Genomic DNA, 21,738 nt, shown 5'->3' with positions numbered 1-21,738 from the left:
TTTTGTTCAAGAATTCACAAATAGTAATTGGTGTAATAATTACTCACGAAGCCCATGCCCTTGTTAAAGGAGAAGGCAGCTCCATTGTACGTACACATCGTTATCAGCAGCTACGTAATAAAGAGTTACTTCCTTCTTCAAGAGACAGAACCTGCACTGCCTTCCTTAGGATTGACCACACTGCCACTGCCAATCTCTGGTACTAATGTTGCAGAGAAATTGTTATGGATGTTACCCTTTCCATATGAAATGTGCTGCTGTATTAATATCTGCTACCAAGTTTAGCAGTGATTTTAGTCTTTATATATATATTTTATTTTTAATTCTTTCATGAGATGTGGGTGTCGTTGGCAGGGCTAGCGTTTGTTGCCCATTCCTAATTGCCCTTGAACTGAGTGGCTTGCTAGGCCATTTCAGTGGGCAATTAAGAGTCAACCAAATTGCTGTGGGTCTGGAGTCACATGTAGGCCAGGATGGCAGATTTCCTTCCCTAAAGGGGCGTTAGTGAACCAGATGGGCTTTTATGGCAATCGATGATAGTTTGATGGTCACCATCACTGAGACTAGCTTTCTATTTCAGATTTATTAATTGAATTCAAATTCAACGTGGGATTTGAATCCACATTCCCAGAGCATTAACCTAGGCATCTGGATTAGCAGTCCAGTGATGTTACCACTATGCCACCATTTCCCCCTTTCAGGGGGTCAAAAAAACTATCCCCTAAAAATTTGCCAGCACTTGTTGTTTTACACATTGAAAAGCAAATATTTTCAACAGCAAAGGACAACAAGAACACTAAGCTTGTATTCCTGTATAATACTTAAGCATGCATTCATAATCCAGTTTTGTATGCAAGGTGGCTGGTTTCTTTGAGAAGGGCTGGAAATAATCTTTTGAAGCACAGATTATACCCGTGTACAAAGTTACATGTTCCATCGATGGGGTCTATTATCCAAGTGGGATCATCGGTCAGAATGCACTTTTCACCAGCTGCAACTGATTCTTCACCAATAAATCTGCAACAACAAACTTGATTCAATTAAAGGAAAGCCAGCCATGCATTACATTATATATATTCAATTCAGCTGTACACTATATTATTTAACTACAAACTAAGGCCAGAATTTTTCCCACGTTGACCGGCTGCTGCTGCCCGCGATCGGCTCTGCGCCGCCATTTTACGGGGGTGGGCCATTTAAGGCCCGCCCAGCGTAATATGTGTGAGGTAGTGCTCAGTGCTACCTGTGCGGGCCGGGGGGAGGGGGGGGGGAATCAGGGCCAGCGCTCTTTCGCGCATGTGTGCGAAAGAGTGCTTCAATCTCCCTGAGGCAGCTCTGTGCCTCAGACAGGTTGAAGCGGTTTGTAAAAACACCTCCAGAAATTAAAAATGTAATGAGACATGTCCCCTCATGTCACATGAGATGGGACATGTTTTTATTTTTCATATAAAATTTTTATTTAAGTAGTAAAAGCTTTAGGAATCCTCATCTCGCCCATGGATGAGGTTTCCTAAAAAAAACCTGAAGGCCGCTTGGCCTTTTCGCCTGCCCGTCAACCTCAAGGATGGACGGGCAGCGCAAACAATGGCATTAAATAATTCGTTAATGGCCTTAATAGGCCTATCAGTTATCGGTGGGCATGCAGCTGACTCCAGCATGCACTCCGGCCGAACGAAACATCGCGATGACATCGGGACGCACGCCCCACATCGCCGTGCGTCATTTTACGCGCCAGCGTGTCGGGCCCGCCCCCGCACGCCGATTGAAAAATCCTGGTCTGTATGTACCACAGTTTCTTAGTCACCAAATCGATAATTCAAGTCAAACTAAAATTTTTAATTATTTTATTACATAATTATTCCTTTCACGTAGCAGTATAAATTTTGATCTGGCTCAGCTTAACATTAAACTGTACTGTAGCAGGATGATACACGTATTCAATATTGAAGTTAAAACATGACAGAGTTCCTAAATAAGAACAGGAAATGAGCAATGCAGTTTCCCTGGTGTTTTTAAACAAGGCTGCATCTCAACAATTAAGCCAGAAATATTCGAGTGTAACCCCGTAGAGCCCAGCAACCCCCACCTAATGTTATTAATATGATCCATTTGTAATGAAGGTAAACTAAATAATATAGATTGCAAGGGAGGAAAACACATTGGGACTGTGGTTATACTGTAGCTATCATTTTGCAGCAAATAGCCCTGCATTCACATTCTCTAGTTGTTGAGTTCTGCCCTTCCAATGCTTCCTATCCGTTTTAAATGTTTTGAAAAGTCCAATCAGCAGTGTCCACATCTTCCAAATACAATGGAGCTGAACTCCTGTTGGTTTAGGCCAATCAGTGAAATCTGGGAGGAATCATTTAAACCAGTGCAAAAGACTGGGGTATTTTAAAATGCAAGTGAGTTATCTCCAAATCCACTTACGTTTGTATTTTCCACTGATTTAAGATTTAATTTGCCGGATCAGGCCTCACACACAAAACTAGTCATCACACCCCCACCCCCACTCCACCAGTTCGAAATTGCGAGATTCCGTCAATCCCACTGGTTCGGTCATTTCAATTTGCGCTCGTTTTCCTAGGGCACACATGCACATGTAGGCACATTTTAATATGTTCATGTCAAAAGTATTTAACTTACTAAGAAACTGACTCGTGTACACCAATTAAACTGTTGCATGGTTCAGTATGGTTTTCCAAAGTCATTTTCAATCGGTTACTTACAGGACACTCATTAAAACAGCACCTGAAAGTTTCCTGATTGTTTTTGTTTTGGGCACATTCTACCTCACTATAAACTCTTCTTCTGTTTTATAAAATGTTCAGACAGTTCATTAGTTTTTTCAATTCAGCTTAGCACCATAATGAAGATCAACTCCATAAGGTATGAGGACAATGTGTTGCCATAGCGTTGCATGCAAGGAGCCTTACACCCGCTCCCTTTTGATGTCAGGTCAGGACGTACCTCTGAATTTGTACTGTCACTTCTGAAGCAATGCAAAGGTGGTAATAATATTTCACCAACTGTACATTCTTCAAAGAACGGCCTCAATATATTCACTATCTTGTGTATATAACGAAGTAGGTTATACTGTTTCTCCAGTGAGTATTTAACCACAGTATTACACAATCTTTGCAAGTATCTTCTATGTCTGCATATCTATTGGTGTAAAAACAAAAAACTACTGCGGATGCTGGAAATCCAAAACAAAAACTCAGTTCTGTTGAAGGGTCGTGGGGACTCGAAACATCGACTCTTTTCTTCTCCACCGATGCTGCCAGACCTGCTGAGTTTTTCCAGGTAATTCTGTTTTTGTATCTATTGGTGTAAGTGTGTCAGGCAAGGATGCGGATTTCTGCTTCACCACACGGGTCCCAAATGTAGATGTGGAGCTGAAGCTGGTTTGAGAAGGGGGATGAAGTAATTTTCTTCCTAATTAAGATCATAAGGCCACAGCAAAGTTCAGCTGCAGAATCCCACGATCAAGGAGCCAAAAGCTTGGAGTGGGGTAGAGGAAAAGATTCTAAATGCTCACGGAGGAAAGGAAAAAAATCTGTAATTGGGTTTTAGAGCTAGGATTCAGAAATGCCGCTAATGCCTGCAGGAAGTTTAATTAAAAACGCAACTTCCCAATTTTGTTGCCTCCGTATGAGTAAATGTTTTACGACATAAATTGGCATTGATTAATGACAGGGAAAGATACATAAAACATTCAGATTAAAGACACTGGGGCAGGGATGAAATTGATTATTTAATTTAACCTCTTTGGTCAAGAGCTGCAAATTGTTAAGTCACAGTGACATATCTGGAGCACCAAACTAAAAACTTATTTCCTCTAAAAAGATTATATCAGTTTTTGGAATGTACAATGTTTCATTTCTCATATTTATCATTTTTGTCAAAATGCTCATTTAATGTTATACAGCCATGCTTAATATCAAAAATGTCTATTTATTAGGCTGAAACCACAGGTTGTGTTTTAAAAGACTGAACAACAGCATTTCAATGACTTAAAACAGAAGCTAAAATGGCTGAATATTTTCATAACTGTACTTTACAAGTTCCAAAACTATTAAAAACAGAGTTAGGCTGTCTAGAAGAACCCATCAAAGACCTTAGAGGAAAATGAATGACCCCATCTCCTGACCTATTCACAAACCATTCGGACAGTACCTGTGTATTCAACTGGGTGGGGAACGAGACATTGGATGCAATCAGTTTGGGCAATAGACCCTTAATGAGAAAGGAACTTGTCTAGCCATAATCTAATCATGTCTAAACCATGGGCTTGGGATCAACTTGCTGTGATCATGTTTGGGTAACTGGTCAGTTGGTGAGGGGGAATCATGTGATGATCAACCATCCCATTTTGTGTTTACAAAATTGTTTTTCTCCAGGCCAGAGAACAGAAGGAGGAGAGATGTTGAAGAATGTAGTCCCCGAGTGGGCATTCTTTCTCTCTCTCTTTACTAATCCAGCAAGCTCGAGCCCTGCCTGTTGTTTGACCAGTTATAGGCTGTGGGCAGCGTCTAAAAACCAACCCAGCAGCTGCTCACTCCAGGAACCAAATAGAAACCATCGATCAACATCTTTAAATCGTCCCATTGCAGAATTTAGAAAGATCACTGGACCCAGTCTGAAACCATCCAAGGCATCAATCTACTGAATCATATAGAGCTGACCTTTTGAATTTTAAAAACTGCCAAATCTTTCCTCCCACTTTGTAACTTACTTGTGTGTGCGTGAACTCTTGAATACACATGAAAGAGAGAGATTTGGAGCGTTTTATTAAGATCGGGTGTTAAGTACAATAAACACTATTGTCTTTTCTTGTAAAAAACTTACATGAAAACCTGTGTGCGTATTTTACAGTCACATCACAGAAAAGTTAAACACTCACTGAATTGGCAAGTGTGCTTTGCGGTCAAACAAGGAGTGGGAAAAGAGGGCAGTCATTCTGCCACTACTTCTACTGGCCATAAAAACATCTCATATGACCAAATTACATAACTTCCAGTAAATATACAGTAAACAAAATTCCTTCCCTTTTACACTGAACAAATTCAAACATTTTTTTCATGTTCTGATAGGACAGCGGGGACGGGCAAGTGTCCTGGTTCTAGGCACAGGAATGTCCTATTCAGCCACGTCAAGCTGCCTTGCCATTCAGTTACGGATTACCTATAACTCAACTTCATTTACCTGCTGTTGACCCATATTGCTACAAGAGTTCAAAATCCCACTGTCAGGATGTGAAAGTTAATTCAATAAATCTGGTAGTTGTAGGCCAGCAGCAGAATTGTCTATGTGGATTTTAGCAAGGCTTTTGACAAGGTTCCACAGGGCAGACTGGCCAAAAAATTAAGGTTCATGGGATCCAAAGGAAAGTGGCAATTTGGTTCCAAAACTGGCTCAGAGGCAGGCAGCAAAGGGCTACAATCAATGGGTGTTTCGATGACTGGAAGGCTGTTTCCATTGGGGTTCTACAAGGCTCAGTACTAAGTCCCTTGCTTTTTGCGGTGATATATATTGCAGCTGATACCATCAACCACACAGCCAATTATTGTAAGAAGAAAACTGTAGACTCCAAAAAGGTATCAATAGCCAGGTCAGGTGAATAGAAAAGTAGCAAAAGGGATTAGTAGCAAAAAGAGAAGTGTGAAGTAATATAGTTGGGAGGGGAAAAATGGTAGCGAAATACACAATATTGAGGATACTGAGAAGTGTGGGGGAGCAGAGGGACCTTGGAGTGCTTCTCCACAGATCCCTGAAGGTAACAGGACAGGTAGATAAGGTGGGTTTAAAGGCAAACAGGATATTTTCCTTTATTAACCAAGGCACAGAAGCAGCAGCTGGACTACAGTAGCACACAGTTCTGGTCACCGTATTGCAGGAAGGATGTGAGATCACTAGAGAGGGTATAGCGGAGGTAAACAATGCAGAAAGACTGGATAGGCTAGGGTTATTTTCTTTGGAACAGAGAAGGCTAATGGGAGATTTAATTGAGGTGTACACAATTATGAGGGGCCTATTAAAGTGGATAGGAAGGACCCATTTCCCTTAGTAATGGTCCATAACAATGGACCATAAATTTAAGGAAGAATTAGAGAGGAAATGAGGAGAATTTTTCTTCTTTTACCCGGAGGCCAGTCGGGGTCTGGAACTTACTGCCTGAAAGGGTGGTAAAGGCGGGAACTCTCATTGCATTTTAAAAAGTACTTGGATATGCTCCTGAAGTACTGTAGCCTACAAGGCCAAGAGCTGGAAAGTGGCCTTCGGCTGGATCACTCTCTTTTGGCCAGCACAGACGCCATGGGCCAAATGGCCTCCTTCTGTGCCATAAATTTTTTATGTTTTATGTAATAAATCAACATGAATGTTCACAAATTGTTGTAAAAAACACAAACTAGTTCACTAATGCCCTTCAATAAACTGAATCTTTGTGCCCTTGGTTATGATAGAAGCAGCAATTCAGTTGTAAAACATAGAAACATAGAAAATAGGAGTAGGCCATTCAGCCCTTCGAGCCTGCTCTGCCATTCATCATGATCATGGCTGATCATCCAACTCAATAGCCTGCTCCCGCTTTCCCCCCATATCCTTTGATCCCTTTCACCCCAACAGCTATATCTAACTCCTTCTTGAAAACATACAATGTTTTGGCTGCAACTACTTTCTGTGGTAGCGAATTCCACAGGCTCACCACTCTCTGGGTGAAGAAATTTCTCCTCATCTCAGTCCTAAATGGTCTACCCCGTATCCTCAGACTGTGACCCCTGGTTCTGGACTCCCCCACCATCAGGAACATCCTTCCTGCATCTACCCTGTCTAGTCCTGTTAGAATTTTACAGGTTTCTATGAGATCCCCTTCATTCTTCTGAACTCCAGCGAATATAATCTTAACCGACTCAATCTCTCCTCATATGTCAGTCCCGCCATCCCAGGAATCAGTCTGGTAAACCTTCAATGCACTCTATCTATAGCAAGAACATCCTTCCTCAGATAAGGAGACCAAAACTGCACACAATATTCCAGGTGTGGTCTCACCAAGGCCCTGTATAATTGCAGCAAGACATCCCTAATCCTGTACTCGAATCCTCTCCCTATGAAGGCCAAACATACCATTTGCCTTCTTTACTGCCTGCTGCACCTGCATGCACTGCATTAACTGTATCATCACCACACACATCCCAACAAATATATAAATATAGCACGAGCAGCAACATACGACATCCTGCAGTAAGACCTTGTTAGTCGAAATTAGTCCAATTCCCAATAAAACATTTATACTAATCATGAACAGATCAGGAAAAACTTAGGAGTTTAGAGATATATATCATATCTGGGCTATTATGAAGCAAAGCCTATTATGCCTTTCAGTAATATTTTACCCATAAAGGCATTTTTTAAAAATAGAAAACAATGACTTGAACACAAACACAATCAAACTCAAATCCAAATAACCACATTTTAAAAGACAGATTTCTGACTGAATTAAAAATCCAAAACTGACTGATTCATTTACCTATGATTCATTTTGCATATTGCAGGACTCAGTATTCTAAAACTGGTGAGTTTTGGCTTTTACCTAAACCTTTATTTCCATAAACTCTCTTTCCTGAAGATGCAGGGTCCTGCTGAGATATGGCAGTCATCTGATACTTTAACCAAATCTTCAATTGTACAAGGGCCTGTACAATGGGTGGCTTTAAAATAAACGGGACATCACAGAAATGCTCAATTCTCTTCTACCACAAACACTTGTCAACAGGGGTCACCGATGATAGTCTGCAATGAAAACCTTTGCGGCTTTTCTCTCCCCTGCCCAAGAAATTGAGGTCAGGTGAAGCACCCGAAACATCGACTCTTTTCTTCTCCACCGATGCTGCCAGACCTGCTGAGTTTTTCCAGGTAATTCTGTTTTTGTTTTGCACTCCAATTACTGCTCTGGCTTAGATCAGCTAACGTGGCAAGGACTGTAACTTAAACCTAGGGTTTTCTCTGAACGGCTCAGTAACATGCCTAACCAGTAGTATGCATTTACCCACAAATTAATTGTTTTGTTTTCCTCTCTGTATATCACCCAGGCGTGCATTATTTTCAGAGTAAGAATAACTTGCGGTGCTTTGAAACTGGACCTTTGGGTGGAGGGACAGCGAGGGTGGGAGTTATGTTTTCTGAGGCACCCACATCATCATATTTTGTTCCTCTAGTAGAAGTATCTATTAACTGACTCTATTAGCAAGATCAGATATCAATCGCTTGGGGAAATTGTGGGTACAAACTTGGCTTATACCACTCAGACAATTTTGTTTGAATTACTTACTTCCAACTATGTTTCAGGATCCAATTTCCTTTCAAGAAATGAATAGTTTTAGGTTTGTAACATTCATCATTGGAACAAGTGAGTCTCACTTGAACCACTAACTCCCATCTAACATGCACAATTCCTCAAAAGGGAAACAACTGACCATCCCAAGAGAAGGACGTTTTGCTGGAAATTCTGCTTCTAATTAAATGTCATTTTAGGCTAGATATTAAAAATTAAATTGAAAAAAATTGTGGAATCACGTAGCTTTGATTATAGTCTAAAGTTACGGCAGTCTGTAGATCAGGTATTACTGTGAAACTTGTGAAGGCCGGGCCCCCCCCATAATGCCAGACACAATCATGATGCAAGAGTATGAGGAAAGACAATATCAATGACTAGATGTCAACAGGATTGGTTTTTGAGTGTCTGTTGTAGGATGGAGGGAAGAGAGAGACGGAGATAGCAGTTGGGAATTTTGAAGTCCTGACAAAGAAGGAGTAGGAGTTGGTTCAATATGTCAAATATAGTGAAGTTTCAATGCACTGCACCAAGTCATGTTGTCTAGAGTAGGTGCTAAACACAGGTCAGAGAGATTAGAATATTACAGTGAGTCACAATGGACTTTTCTTAGTCACCTCATGGCAGTTGGTGACATTGCAGCATTGGGGCGCAGGTAATGCTCTGCCCACACTTGTGGCAAAGGACAATGTTTGTCATAACAACACAGGGGGAAAGCGCGGAAAATGAAATACCTTCCAAAAAATATAACCAGTTTGTGAAAACCATATAGAAAACCATGAATTTACGATCCGTAATAGCAGAATGATAACAAAATATATATGAGTTTTATACATTGGGATAGTTTCATATTTTTTGTTCTATTGAAGGGACTGAAAATGAAAATGGGGAGAGATGTGAAACAGGCTGCTGATTCGTTATCAACCATTTTAAACTCTTCTAATGTGTATAACAGCATTACGGAAGCACTTTCTTCACATGGGTTGCCATGCTTGAAAGGGAAGGCTCAATACCACCTTCTCAGGGGCAACCAGGGAAGGGCAATAAATGTCCTTGCTAGCACTGCCCATATCAAGGGCAATAAATGTCCTTGCTAGCACTGCCCATATCAAGGGCAATAAATGTCCTTGCTAGCACCGCCCATATCCAGACATGATGCTTGAGAATGAAAGGGCATAAGAGAGCACACAGTATTACACATTGGCAGAATTAGAATCTATAAATGACAGATCATTTAACATGCAAAAAAGCTGCTTCAAGAAAAACTTTCATTTTGTACAGGACACTTAAGACAAGAAGGCAAATTTAAAATGACACGATTGTAGAGTGCCAGTGAATAAATACACCTGTCCCAGCTGCTCTACCGCTAACCCACTTGACACATTTGTAAGCAAAGCCACATCCAGTGGAAGATTTCCCACAGTACAGCGATGCTACCGCTGCTCAGGGATTTGTTCTATTTGTGGGTCTCCAGGACTAGCAATGGAACAGGAAATGAAAGCTTGGTGCCTTGCTCAAAAGTTCCATTTACACTTTTCTCTATCTGGTTGTGAGCCGAATCCCCATGTTGGGAGAAGCTCCATACAGGCCAGCACTGCTTGAGAAACAAAACACACCACACTCCTGTGCACATCGGGTGACAGCTCACGGCTGCAGTAGCCAGGATAATCGGGGCTAGCAGCAGCCTCTGCCATCAGACACTGTTATTTAATACGAGGTAATCTTAGTGCCCCAGAAACAATAGCACTGCCTCATTTAGTTATGGCATGACCTTATAAGCAACACTGAAATATATAAACACAGCATTTAACATTTATCTGAGAGGGCTGGACAGGGTAGATGCCGAGAGGTTGTTTCCCCTGCACGGAGAGTCTAGAGCCAGGGATCATAGGCTCAGGATAAGGGGCCAACCATTTAGGACTGAGAACAAAGAGAAATTTCTTTACTCAGGTGGTTGTGAATCTTTGGAATTGCCTGGAATTGATAGCTGTGGATGTTCAGTCATTGATTTTTTTTTATTCATTCATGGGATGCGGGCATCTCTGGCTAGGCCACCATTTATTGCCCATCCCTAATTGCCCTTGTTCAGAGGGCATTTAAGGGGCAACCAGATTGCTGTGGGTCTGAAGTCACATGTAGGCCAGACCAGGTAAAGACAGCAGATTTCCTTCCCTAAAGGGCATTAGTGAACCAGATGGGTTTTTGTGATAATTGGCAATGGTTTTGGGGTTATCATAAGACTTTTAATTGCAGACTTTTATTAAATTAAAATTTCATTACCTGCCATGGTGGGATTTGAACCCAGGTCCCAGAGCATTACCCTGAATCTCTGGGTTATGAGCCCAGTGACAATAACACTATACTACACCACCACCTCCCAACATATATATGGATTATATTCAAAACTGTGATCAATAGATTTTTGGACATTAAGGGAATAAAGTGAAATGGCAGGAAAGTGTATCTGAAATAGAAACATAGAAAATAGGAGCAGGAGTAGGACATTCGGCCCTTCGAGCCTGCTCCGCCATTCATTATGATTTTGGCTGATAATCCAACTCAATAGTCTACTCCTGCTTTCTCCCCATATCCTTTGATCCCTTTCGCCCCAAGAGCTATATCTAACTCCTTCTTGAAAACATACAATGTTTTGGCCTCAACTACTTTCTGTGGTAGCGAATTCCACAGGCTCACCACTGTCTGGGTGAAGAAATTTCTCATTTCAGTCCTAAATGGTCTACCCCATATCCTCAGACTGTGAACCCTTGTTCTGGACTCCCCCACCATCGGGACCATCCTTCCTGCATCTACCCTGTTTAGTCCTGTTAGAATTTTATAGGTTTCTATCAGATCCCCCCTCATTCTTCTGAACTCCAGCGAATATAATCTTAACCGACTCAATCTCTCCTCATATGTCAGTCCCACCATCCCAGGAATCAGTCTGGTAAACCTTCACTGCACTCCCTCTATAGCGAGAACATCCTTCCTCAGATAAGGAGACCAAAACTGCGCACAATATTCCAGGTGTGGTCTCACCAAGGCCCTTTATAATTGCAGCAAGGCATCCCTTGATCTTACTGAATAGTGGAGCAGGTTGGAGGAACCATATGGCCTACTCCCACTCCTATTTCTTGTCTTCTTATTTCCTTTTCCAACTGGCACTGGTTCCCAGATGCAGAGCTGCCAAATCTGGGGACAAACCCTATGTAAAAAAGTGGTTTTCCACATTACCTGAACAAAGTGATTAGGCCCATTCCTAGTTGCAGCTCACAGGGAGTCAATGTCACACTTCCCAATTGCTTGCACTTTTACCATGCAAAAAACACATCAAATTGCAACCCCTTCAAATAACTCGTTTTCACCAAGTCTGTTCATTGGGCTCATTATAGCCATCAAATATGAGCTAGAAACTATGAAATGAGGCACAGCAATTAGATATTGGTAATTATCTCAGCTATTTTCAAATTTACCAACCACTTATTTCTATGGATAAAGGCAGGCTATTGGTCAGTGCATGTTAATCTTCATTGGTAGGAACAATGATCTGCATCTAAAGTGGGAAAGGGCAAAAAAATAAGAAATTAAATTATAACATCCATGGAACATATGGCTGCCATTCAAAACCACCTACCTGTGCGAAGGAAACTTTTTGCTTAGAGTCGTGATGATTAGATTTTCAACGAGCTGGTCTGTTTCAGTTACAAGGTCTGCTGCCGAGGATTTTGTCTGCACTCGCTTTTCAATCCTTAACGCTTCTCTAATTATCTACGAACAAAGATAATATGTGAACATTGTTGTAGACACTTTCTTTCGCTGTTACATTAAGTTACATTTACAACTTTCCTCCTATTTCACTCCTCCCCCATCTCTGAAGATTCTCATATGGAGTATATTTTTTATGGGTACTCAACATTAGGTTGCCAGCCGTGACAGGTCTTTTCCTGGAGTAAGGTAGTTCTTGACTGGCTCCCAGTCTTGTTTGAAATGCCAGCTCTATTGAAATGAACCTACCCATGCTGGCATGGACAAGATGGGCCAAATGGCCTCCTTCTGTGCTGTACCTTTTCTATGGTACTATGGTACCCATGCTGGAATGCATGTAGATCCCTCCATGTCAAAAACCCATGGAACAATCAAAGAGGGAAACAGAGATGTGAAGTAGTGGATCTTCATGAAGCTACTGTAAAAATAATGGGTCATAATTTGTTGAAAAATAACAGTGGGGCTAATGGAAACTGCTGTTACTTATGCACAAATGTTAAAGTAGCTTCAGGTGAGGACAGATGCACGGTTAAACATGGAAATCCAGAAGTTTCTGTCTGAGATGCACCCCTCCACCATTAGCTTCACAAAGGGATCTCACTGTCTGACATGTGTTGAACAGCGTGAAATTGCTGCATTTGCTTGGTAGAAATAATCTCATCACGGAAAGTTAAGTCTTGTCCACTTCAGTCCAAGTACCCTTTTAATGATGTGATAAATGTTAATTACCATTAATCAACCTCCCTGGCATGGAAAACTCATAAATGTGGACTCTCATTCTGTCAGGTTTTAATGGCAGTTGGAGATTATTAAACTTACAATGTTAAATAAAAAATACTTTCCTTCTCTGTCTCTTCTCCTGCCCCAATAGAATCCTTCTTTCCCTCTACTTCTCTTCTGTACCTGCTTTGACATTGAATTCACATCTAATTTACACTTCCTTATCTATCCTGTGCTGTTAATTTCACAATCCTCACTATGTCATTATCAGTTTGCACTTTCAGCAATTTCCTTGTAAAAAGTTTTAAAAACCTAAATATGGAAGGGAAAATCGAATTAATAGGAGATGCCATGCTGCAAAATCTGGGCCATTGCAGTTGCTTGTTATCTGTCAAAAAATATTGGTCCATAATTTGCTGTAGGAGTGAATCTAATGGTGTGTGTTATTAGTTTTGGGTGGGAGAGAGGTTGTGGTGGGATAACTTATCCCCTTTTCCCTCACCTCTCAGTTGCTCGCCACAAGATGTATATTTCGAGGAAGTGTTTTAAAACCCTTTGAGTGCTGTCTCTTTTAATAGTAGACATGAAACAGGCGTTCTGGTAAGTTTAAATAAGAAAAAATAAACGTTTATTTACACATCACCCTGAAATGTAAACACAACAAACACTCACTCCCTCAAGCATGCAAACACACATACAAAAAAAGATGACTTCTAGAGATTAAGCCTGCAGTTATGTTATTAATGTAACAATAAGAAGAAGAAAAAAAGCATGTGTTTAAATCAGTCATTTTAAGGCACAAGCATTGCAGGCTTGGATGGGTTCTCTAATGGAGACTGGATTCCACATGACGTGGTGGCCAAATTTCTGTAGAGATGAATCTTTGAAGCTAAAGACAAATTAGCACCTCAGCTGACTGGCTGTTAGGCAGAGTTCTGTCTTCTTGCTGTAGGAATGGTCCCGCGTGTCCTACTAGTCTGCAGACTGCCTCGTTTCAGGCTGGTTTTGGAGTAATAAAATGTGTTATCTGAAATCCATTTCAATCATCAATGATTCAAAGTTAGAATTCATTGCTACACAATGAATGGTGGCTGTTCACACCTGCTTGTGATGAACTAGTTTCTCCTAGCACCTTTCTTTTTGAGCTCACAGACACTGAGTCAGTGGGGGAGGGGGACTATTAAATTTCAGTTTCAGTAAATACCTAGACAACAGCAGGTGTGAATTCATTAGGGGGTTCGTATCCAGCTATTGTCACAGCACATTGACATATCTTTCCTGAGCATGACAAGATTTTTAAAATTTTTGATTGGCAAGTTGCTGAAGATGCTAGATGTACAGTAAAAGAAACTCAGCATTTGGCGCAGGGCCTGGGAGAACAGGACTAAGCAACTATGTATCTCCTTAACCAGTCAGATTAAATAATTGGTAAATAAACAGAGCAAGGCCAGAGAAGAAAGTGTAAATTTGAGTGGATGGGTTCAATGTCAAATCATGTACAGAGAAATAAAAGTTGATGCTCCACACAAGCCTCTTTCCAGCCTACTTTGGCACACTGTCAGCATAACCTCTATTCCTTTCTGCCTCATGAACTTATCTAGCTTCCCTTCAAATCCATTGGTGTTACTCACCTCAACTATTCCTTGGTGGCAGTAAATTCGACAATGTAACCACTCTCCTGAACTCAACACTGGATTTAGTGGTGGCCATCTTACACATTTATAGCTGTTGGGAGGCATTCCCAAGTGGAAACATTTTCTCCCTGTCGACCTTATCATCACCTTGGAGGCCTCTAACAGGTCCCTCCCTCCCCCAGCCTTCTCTAAAGTGCCTGTTCGGTCTTCCCTGGTGGCGATAACCCCCTCAGCTCTGACGTCGTCTTCACCAATTTGTTTTGCACCTTCATGTATCCTCTCTCCATAACATGGAGAGCAAGAACCGAGCACGGCTCTTCCAAGTGTGGTCTAATCTCCTTCCACACTTCACCTTCATAAAACGTCACTGGTGTGACTGCAGCAGGACGCTACATCTCCCTTACACAAACTATATAAGGGCTTGCAGTTTAACCTCAAAGAGTGGCTGACATTCACTCGAGCTCAGAGACCTTGGGGGGGGCGGGGTTCCACTAAACCTGGAGCTAGGTTGTTGCATCCAGTTTCCTTTCAAACCTGGCACTTCTGCCTCCTGTTGAAATAATCTGCAAAATATATTCACGAAAAAACCGCAGACGCGAGGGTCGGCTGCAGATCTTACTGAAGATTTACAGAAACATCACCAACAGCAGCAGCCCCCACCCCAACAGTACCGGGACTGGACTGAATCCCAGATCTCGCTGCTGTACAAATCCTATATCCTTGACCAAGCTCTCCCCCCACCCCCATCCCCCTTTTCTTGGCCTAACAGCCGGTTCCACATGCCATACTTTGCCTGTTAAAAACCCAGTTCTGATTTTAAATTAAGCCATCAGCCGAACCCTGAAAACTGGCCAGAGGCCAACACTGGCGCTTCATTCCATTCCTGAGCGTGGCCCGATCTTTAACATAGAGTAAATAGCCAGACCAGACCCTAACCCTACACCCCCACCCCCCTGCAAAGCAAATTTAGAAAGAGTGCTTTCCACCCGTCCCAAAGCAGCAGGACTCAAAGTGCCAATAATAAAAAGAACACTGGACAGCCAAGGCGACACCTCCTGCCTGCCCTTGTTGATCGGCCTGGGTTAAGTGGGGAGGGGGGTCAGGGGAATTATCACCCCAGAGGCGCTGTCAGCCTTTGCTCCGCTCAGCCCCCCCCCTCTCACATTGACTTAGTCTCACTCCCCACCTCCGGGAATCGCTCCCTCACCTGGCCCGCTTCCAGCGCCACCTGCACCGCCGCTTCCAGGCACTTCTCCAGCGGCTGCTGGCTGCTCCTCTCCCCCGACCCAGCCATCGCCTTCTCCTCCACTTACACTTACGTCAGACTGAGTCTCTGAACGGCTGACCCGGCTCTCTCTCTCTCTCTATCTCTATCTCAACACCAGTCTCTCTCTCTCTCTGCTGCTCTCTAGTGTGTGTCCCGGCTATCAACCTGCACACTCAATGAAAACAATTCACAACTTCAAATCCTATCCTGTTTGCTCTGCTTCCAAGTGTTTCCAAATACCCCAATTTCCCCCCACTCCCTCCCCAACCAAGCATTTTGCATTTGCCAGCATGAAGTTTTCATGAAGTTCATTCCTGAAGGCTCAAAGCCAAGAGTTTTGCAGTAAAACTGGAATTTTTACATTGTAAACTGGGCTGAAAGCTGATTGTTCGTAAATAGTATTACGTCGCCCTTCCGCCTCTAAAATCTTGACTCTCTGAACAATCTCGAAATGAAACAGGGAGAGCAAAGGCAGGGCTGTACTCCTACACTGCCTGTTAGTTAGATTCAGATAAACGTTAACTGCTTCGAGATTCGATCGCAGGTAATCCTTCGGGATACGCTTGAGTCCCCAGCTTCGGATCCCTTGTCAGGAAACCTCCATGTGTAGCTTTCAACATAATCCGCCTGGTGTCAGAAACTAAGCACAACACAAAATGCATGGGCACAAAGGGACGGTGCTGATATTTTGGTTGCATCCCGAGGCACTGTTAATCTACACTTCATTGGTCCAAATATCTTATTGACAAGACAAATCTTGCTTATAGATGATCAAGTAGACTTGTCTTTAGTCCTGAAAAAGTCATACGGACTCGAAACGTTAACTCTGTCTTTCTCTCCACAGATGCTGTCAGACCTGCTGAATTTTTCCGGCACTTGTTTTTGTTTCAAATTTCCAGCATCCCCCAGTATTTTGCCTTTATTATTGAGGTAGACTAAGGGGTTGGTTAGATCAGTTGGAGTGTGGAGGAGAATGACGCTAAGGTTTAGGTTCAATGCCTGTACTGGCTGCGGTAGTTGATGCAGGCCTGCCTCCTTGCCTTTGCCTGTGTTTAATGTGGAATGCTGCTCTTTGAGCTATATAACCCTGTGTGTCTCTCTAGAGTCTTTAGTCCTTTGTGGACTATGACTAATTATGTTTAAATCAGGCAATGATACAGCATAAAAGCAAAAAACTGCGGATGCTGGAAATCCAAAACAAAAACAAAAATAAAAATACCTGGAAAAACTCAGCAGGTCTGACAGCATCTGCAGAGAGGAACACAGTTAATGTTTCAAGTCCGTATGACTCTTCAACAGAACTAAGGAAAAATAGAGAAGAGGTGAAATATAAGCTGGTTTAAGGGGGGTGGGTGGGACAGGTAGAGCTGGATAGAGGGCCAGTGATTGGTGGAGATAGCCAAAAGATGTCACAGACAAAAGGACAAAGAGGTGTTGACGGTGGTGATATTATCTAAGGAATATGCTAATAGGTGACATTAAAGGTAGAAAGCAGGACGAGCAAGGTACAGATAGCCCTAGTGGGGGTGGAGTGGGGGGAAGGGATCGAAATAGGCTAAAAGGTAGAGATAAAACAATGGATGGAAATATATTTAAAAATAATGGAAATAGGTGGGAAAAGAAAAATCTATATAAATTATTGGAAAAAAGGGGGATCGGAGAGGGGGTTGGGATGGAGGAGAGCGTTCATGATCTAAAGTTGTTGAACTCAATATTCAGTCCGGAAGGCTGTAAAGTGCTGCCCTCACACCTTCATCTCCCTCCGATATCCATGATAGGGTCCCCCATGTCCTCACTTATCACTTCACCAGCCTCCGCATTCAAAGGATCATCCTCCGCCATTTCCGCCAACTCCAGCATGATGCCACTACCAAACACATCTTCCCTTCACCCCCCGGCGGCATTCCACAGGGATCGTTCCCTCTGGGACACCCTGGTCCACTCCTCAATCACCCCCTAGACCTCAACCCCCTCCCACGGCACCTTCCCATGCAACCGCAGAAGGTGCAACACCTGCCCCTTTACTTCCCCTCTCCTCACCGTCCAAGGGCCCAAACATTCCTTTCATGTGAAGCAGCATTTCACTTGCACTTCCCTTAATTTAGTCTACTGCATTTGTTGCTCCCAAAGTGGTTTCCTCTACATTGGAGAGACCAAGCGCAGACTGGGTTACCGCGTTGCGGAACACCTTCGGTCTGTCCGCAAGCATTACCCAGACCTCCCTGTCGCTTGCCATTTCAACAATCTACCCTGCTCTCTTGTCCACATGTCCGTCCTTGGCTTGCTGCAATGTTCCAGTGAAGCTCACCGCAAACTGGAGGAACAGCACCTTATCTTCCAACTAGACACTTTACAGCCTTCCGGACTGAATATTGAGTTCAACAACTTTAGATCATGAACTCTCTCCTCCATCTCCACCCCCTTTCCGATCCCCCTTTTTTCCAATAATTTATATAGATTTTTCTTTTCCCGCCTATCTCCATTATTTTTAAATGTATTTCCATCCATTGTTTTATCTCTACCTTTTAGCCTATTTCGATCCCTTCCCCCCACCCCACCCCCACTAGGGTATCTGTACCTTGTTCGTCCTGCTTTCTACGCTTAATGTCACCTATTAGCACATTTCTTAGCTAATATCACCACCATCAACACTTCTTTGTCCTTTTGCCTATGACATCTTTGGCAATCTCCACCTATCACTGGCCCTCTACCCAGCTCTACTTGTCCACCCCCACTTAAACCAGCTTATATTTCACCTCTCTTCTATTTTTCCTTAGTTCTGTTGAAGAGTCATACGGACTCGAAACGTTAAATGATACAGCATGTAAGGAGGCCACTTGGCCCATTGTGTCCGTGCTGGCTCTTTGAAATAGCTGTCCAATTAATCCCATGACTCTGCTGTTTCCTCTATTAAGTTTTCCCCTTCAGGTATTTATCCAAATCCCTATGAATGTTACCATTGAATATGCTTCCACCATCCATTTAGGCAGTGCTCTCCAGATCATAATAACTCACTGCATAAATAAAAATCCCTTCATCATAAGGTCAGAAGTGGGGATGTTCGCTAATGCATGCACAATGTTCAGGACCATTCATGACTCCTCAGATACTGAAGCAGTCCATGTCCAAAGGCAGCAAGACCTGGATAATATCCAGGCTTGGGCCGACAAGTGGCAAGTAACATTCGTGCCACACAAGGGCCAGGCAATGACCATCTCGAACAAGAGAGACTCCAACCATCGCCCCTTGACATTTAATGGCATTACCATTACTAACATCCTGGCATTACCACTACCAACATCCTGGGGGTTACCATTGACCAGAAACTGAACTGGACTAGCCATATGAATACAGTGGCTACAAGAGCAGGTCAGAGGCTAGGAATCCTGCAGTGAATAACTCACCTCCTGACTCCCCAAAGCCAATCCACCACCTACAAGGCACAAGTCAGGAGTGTGATGGAATACTCTCCACTTGCCTGGATGAGTGCAGCTCCAACAACACTCAAGAAGTTTGACACCATCCAGGACAAAGCAGCCCATTTGATTGGCACCCATCAACCAACTTAAACATTCACTCCCTTCAACACCAACACACAGTGGCAGAAATTTGTGCTATATACAAGATGTACTGCAGCACCATGCAAACCTGCAACCTCTACCACCTAGAAGAACAAGGGCAACAGAAATATGGGAACACTACCACCTCCAAACCACACACCATCCTAACTTGGAACTATTCACTGTTCTTTCACTATTGCTGTATCAAAATCTTGGAACTGCCTCCCTATCAGCATTGAGGGTGTACCCACACCAGATGGACTGCAGTGGTTCAAGAAGGTGGCTCAGCACCACCTTCGCAAGGGCAATTAGGAATGGGTGACAAATTCTGGCCTTGCCAGTGACGTCCACATCACATGAAAGAATGAAAAAAACTGCTTAGCTTGTCTTTTTTTAATTACTTTAAGGCTATGTCCTCTGGCTACCAATCCTTCTATCATTCAAGTTAGCTTCCCCTTATTTACCCATCAAACCTTTTATGATTGTGAACATCTCTATTAAATCCCCCCTTTTCCATTATTCATGGGATGTGGACATCAATGGCAAGTTCAACATTTGTTGCTTATGAGAACGCGATGGTGAGCTGCCCCACAGTGCTTTTAGAAAGGGAGTTCCAGTATTTTGATCCTGTGTGACTGAAGGAATGACAATGTAATTCCAAACCAGGATGGTGTGCAGCTTGGAGGGGAACTAGTAGGCAGTGGCATTCCATGTATCTGCTGCCCTTGTCCCTCAAGGTGGTAGAGGTTGCAGGTTTGGTAGGTGTTGTCGAAAGAGTCTGGGCAAGATGCTGCAGTGCTTCTTGTGGATAGTACACAGTGCTGCCACTGTGCTGGTGGCGGAAGGAGTGAATGTTTAAGGTGGTGGATGAGGTGCCAATCAAACAGGCTGCTTTGTCCTGGATGGTGTGAAGCTTCTTGTGTGGTTGGAGCTGCATTCATCCAGGCTAGAGTATTGCATCACATCCCTGACTTGTGTCTTGCAGATGGTGGATATGCTTTGGGGAATCAGGAGGCGAGTTACTCAAGGTAGAGTTCACAGTCTCTGACCTGCTTTGTAGTGTAGCCACAGTATTTATATGAATGGTCCAATTCAGTTTCTGGTCAATGGTAACCCTCAGGGTGTTGATGGTGGTGGATTCAGCAATAGTAGTGCTATTGAATGTCAAGGGGAGGTAATTAGATTCTCTCTTGTTGGAGATGGTCATTGCTTGGCATTTGTGTGGCGTGAATATTACTTGCCACAATCAGCCCATGTCTGAATGTTGTCCAATTTTCCACTGCTTACTGCATGCAAGCACAGACTGATTCAGTATCTGAGGACTCATAAATGGTACTGAACACTGTGCAATCATCAGCAGACATCCCCACTCCTGACCTTATGAAGCAGGGAAGGTCATTGATGAAGCAGCTGAAGATATTTGGGGTGAAGGACATCACCTTGAGGAACTCCTGCAGTGATATCCTGGAACTGAGATGATTGACCTCCAACAACCACTTTCCTTTGTGCTGGGCATGACTCAAAACTGTACAGAGCTTTTTTCCTGATTCCCATTGACTTCAATTTTGCCGGAGCTCCCTGACGCTACACTCGGTCAAATGCTGCCTTTATGTCAAAGGCAGTTACTCCTATCTCAACTCTCGAGTTTAGCTCTTTTTTTCCATGCTTGAACTAAGGCTGTAATTAAGTCTGGAACTGAGTGGCCTTAGCAGAATCCAAACTGGGCCTCACTGAGCATGTTATTGCTGAGTAAGTGCTGCTTGATAGCACTGTCAACAACACCTTACATCACTCTACTGGTGATCAAGAGTAGACTGATTGATACCGGGCCAGGATGGATTTATCCTGCTTTTTGTGTACAGGATTTACCTACGCAATTTTCCACATTGCCAGTGTTGTAAGCTGTACTGCAGCAGCTTGACCAGGGATGCAGCTAGTTCTGAAGCACAAGTCTTCAATGCTACTGCTGGGATGTTGTCAGGGCCCATAGCCTTTGGAGTATCCAGTGCCTTACAGCTATTTCTTGATACCACATGGAGTGAATCAAATTGGCTGAGGACTGGCATCTGTGATGCTGGGGCCCTCATGTGGAGTCTTTGTGGAGAACAATCCCAGCTTCTCAAGATTCTCTGCATAAATGAAGTCCTGTATCACAGCTAAATTCTTGTAAATTTCCTGTGCACTCTCTCCAAAGTCTTGACATCCTTCCTAAGAGACAGTATTTCTAAAGCTGTAAGATATCATCTTTGGTTTTAAAAGCTTGTCATTGACCTTGGGATGTAGCTAACCACTGGATCCAGGTCAGTAGATGGTCAAATGCAGAGCCGTAACATCTGTTGCAAGGATATCTGCAGCAAGATGCAACATAGGGCTTGTACATTCAGTGATAGTAGCGGTCGGTTGTTGCCTGAAACTTGCATCTACCTTCCTGTACATGTACTGCAAATCAAACCTTTGGGA

General features: G+C 43.0%; 1 protein-coding gene and 1 long non-coding RNA gene across 2 annotated transcripts in view; both read right to left on the bottom strand.

Moving 5' to 3' along the window:
• Positions 1 to 15,916, bottom strand: part of LOC144680008 (inositol monophosphatase 2-like) — a 53,533-nt gene extending 37,617 nt beyond the window's left edge. Inside the window, exons 1-3 of the mRNA XM_078541089.1 lie at positions 15,659 to 15,916; positions 11,967 to 12,100; positions 913 to 1,017 (exon numbers count right to left, since the gene is read on the bottom strand). Coding sequence (XP_078397215.1) covers positions 913 to 1,017; positions 11,967 to 12,100; positions 15,659 to 15,745 — 326 coding nt within the window. The 5' untranslated portion in view covers positions 15,746 to 15,916. The remainder of the gene's footprint in view (positions 1 to 912; positions 1,018 to 11,966; positions 12,101 to 15,658) is intronic.
• Positions 1 to 21,738, bottom strand: part of LOC144680013 (uncharacterized) — a 773,835-nt gene that overhangs the window by 37,617 nt on the left and 714,480 nt on the right. The window lies entirely within an intron of this gene.

The sequence above is a fragment of the Cetorhinus maximus genome, chromosome 4 (assembly GCF_964194155.1).
Source record: "Cetorhinus maximus chromosome 4, sCetMax3.hap1.1, whole genome shotgun sequence".
Taxonomy (NCBI): Eukaryota; Metazoa; Chordata; class Chondrichthyes; order Lamniformes; family Cetorhinidae; genus Cetorhinus; species Cetorhinus maximus.
This window is presented reverse-complemented; position numbering and strand designations above follow the sequence as displayed.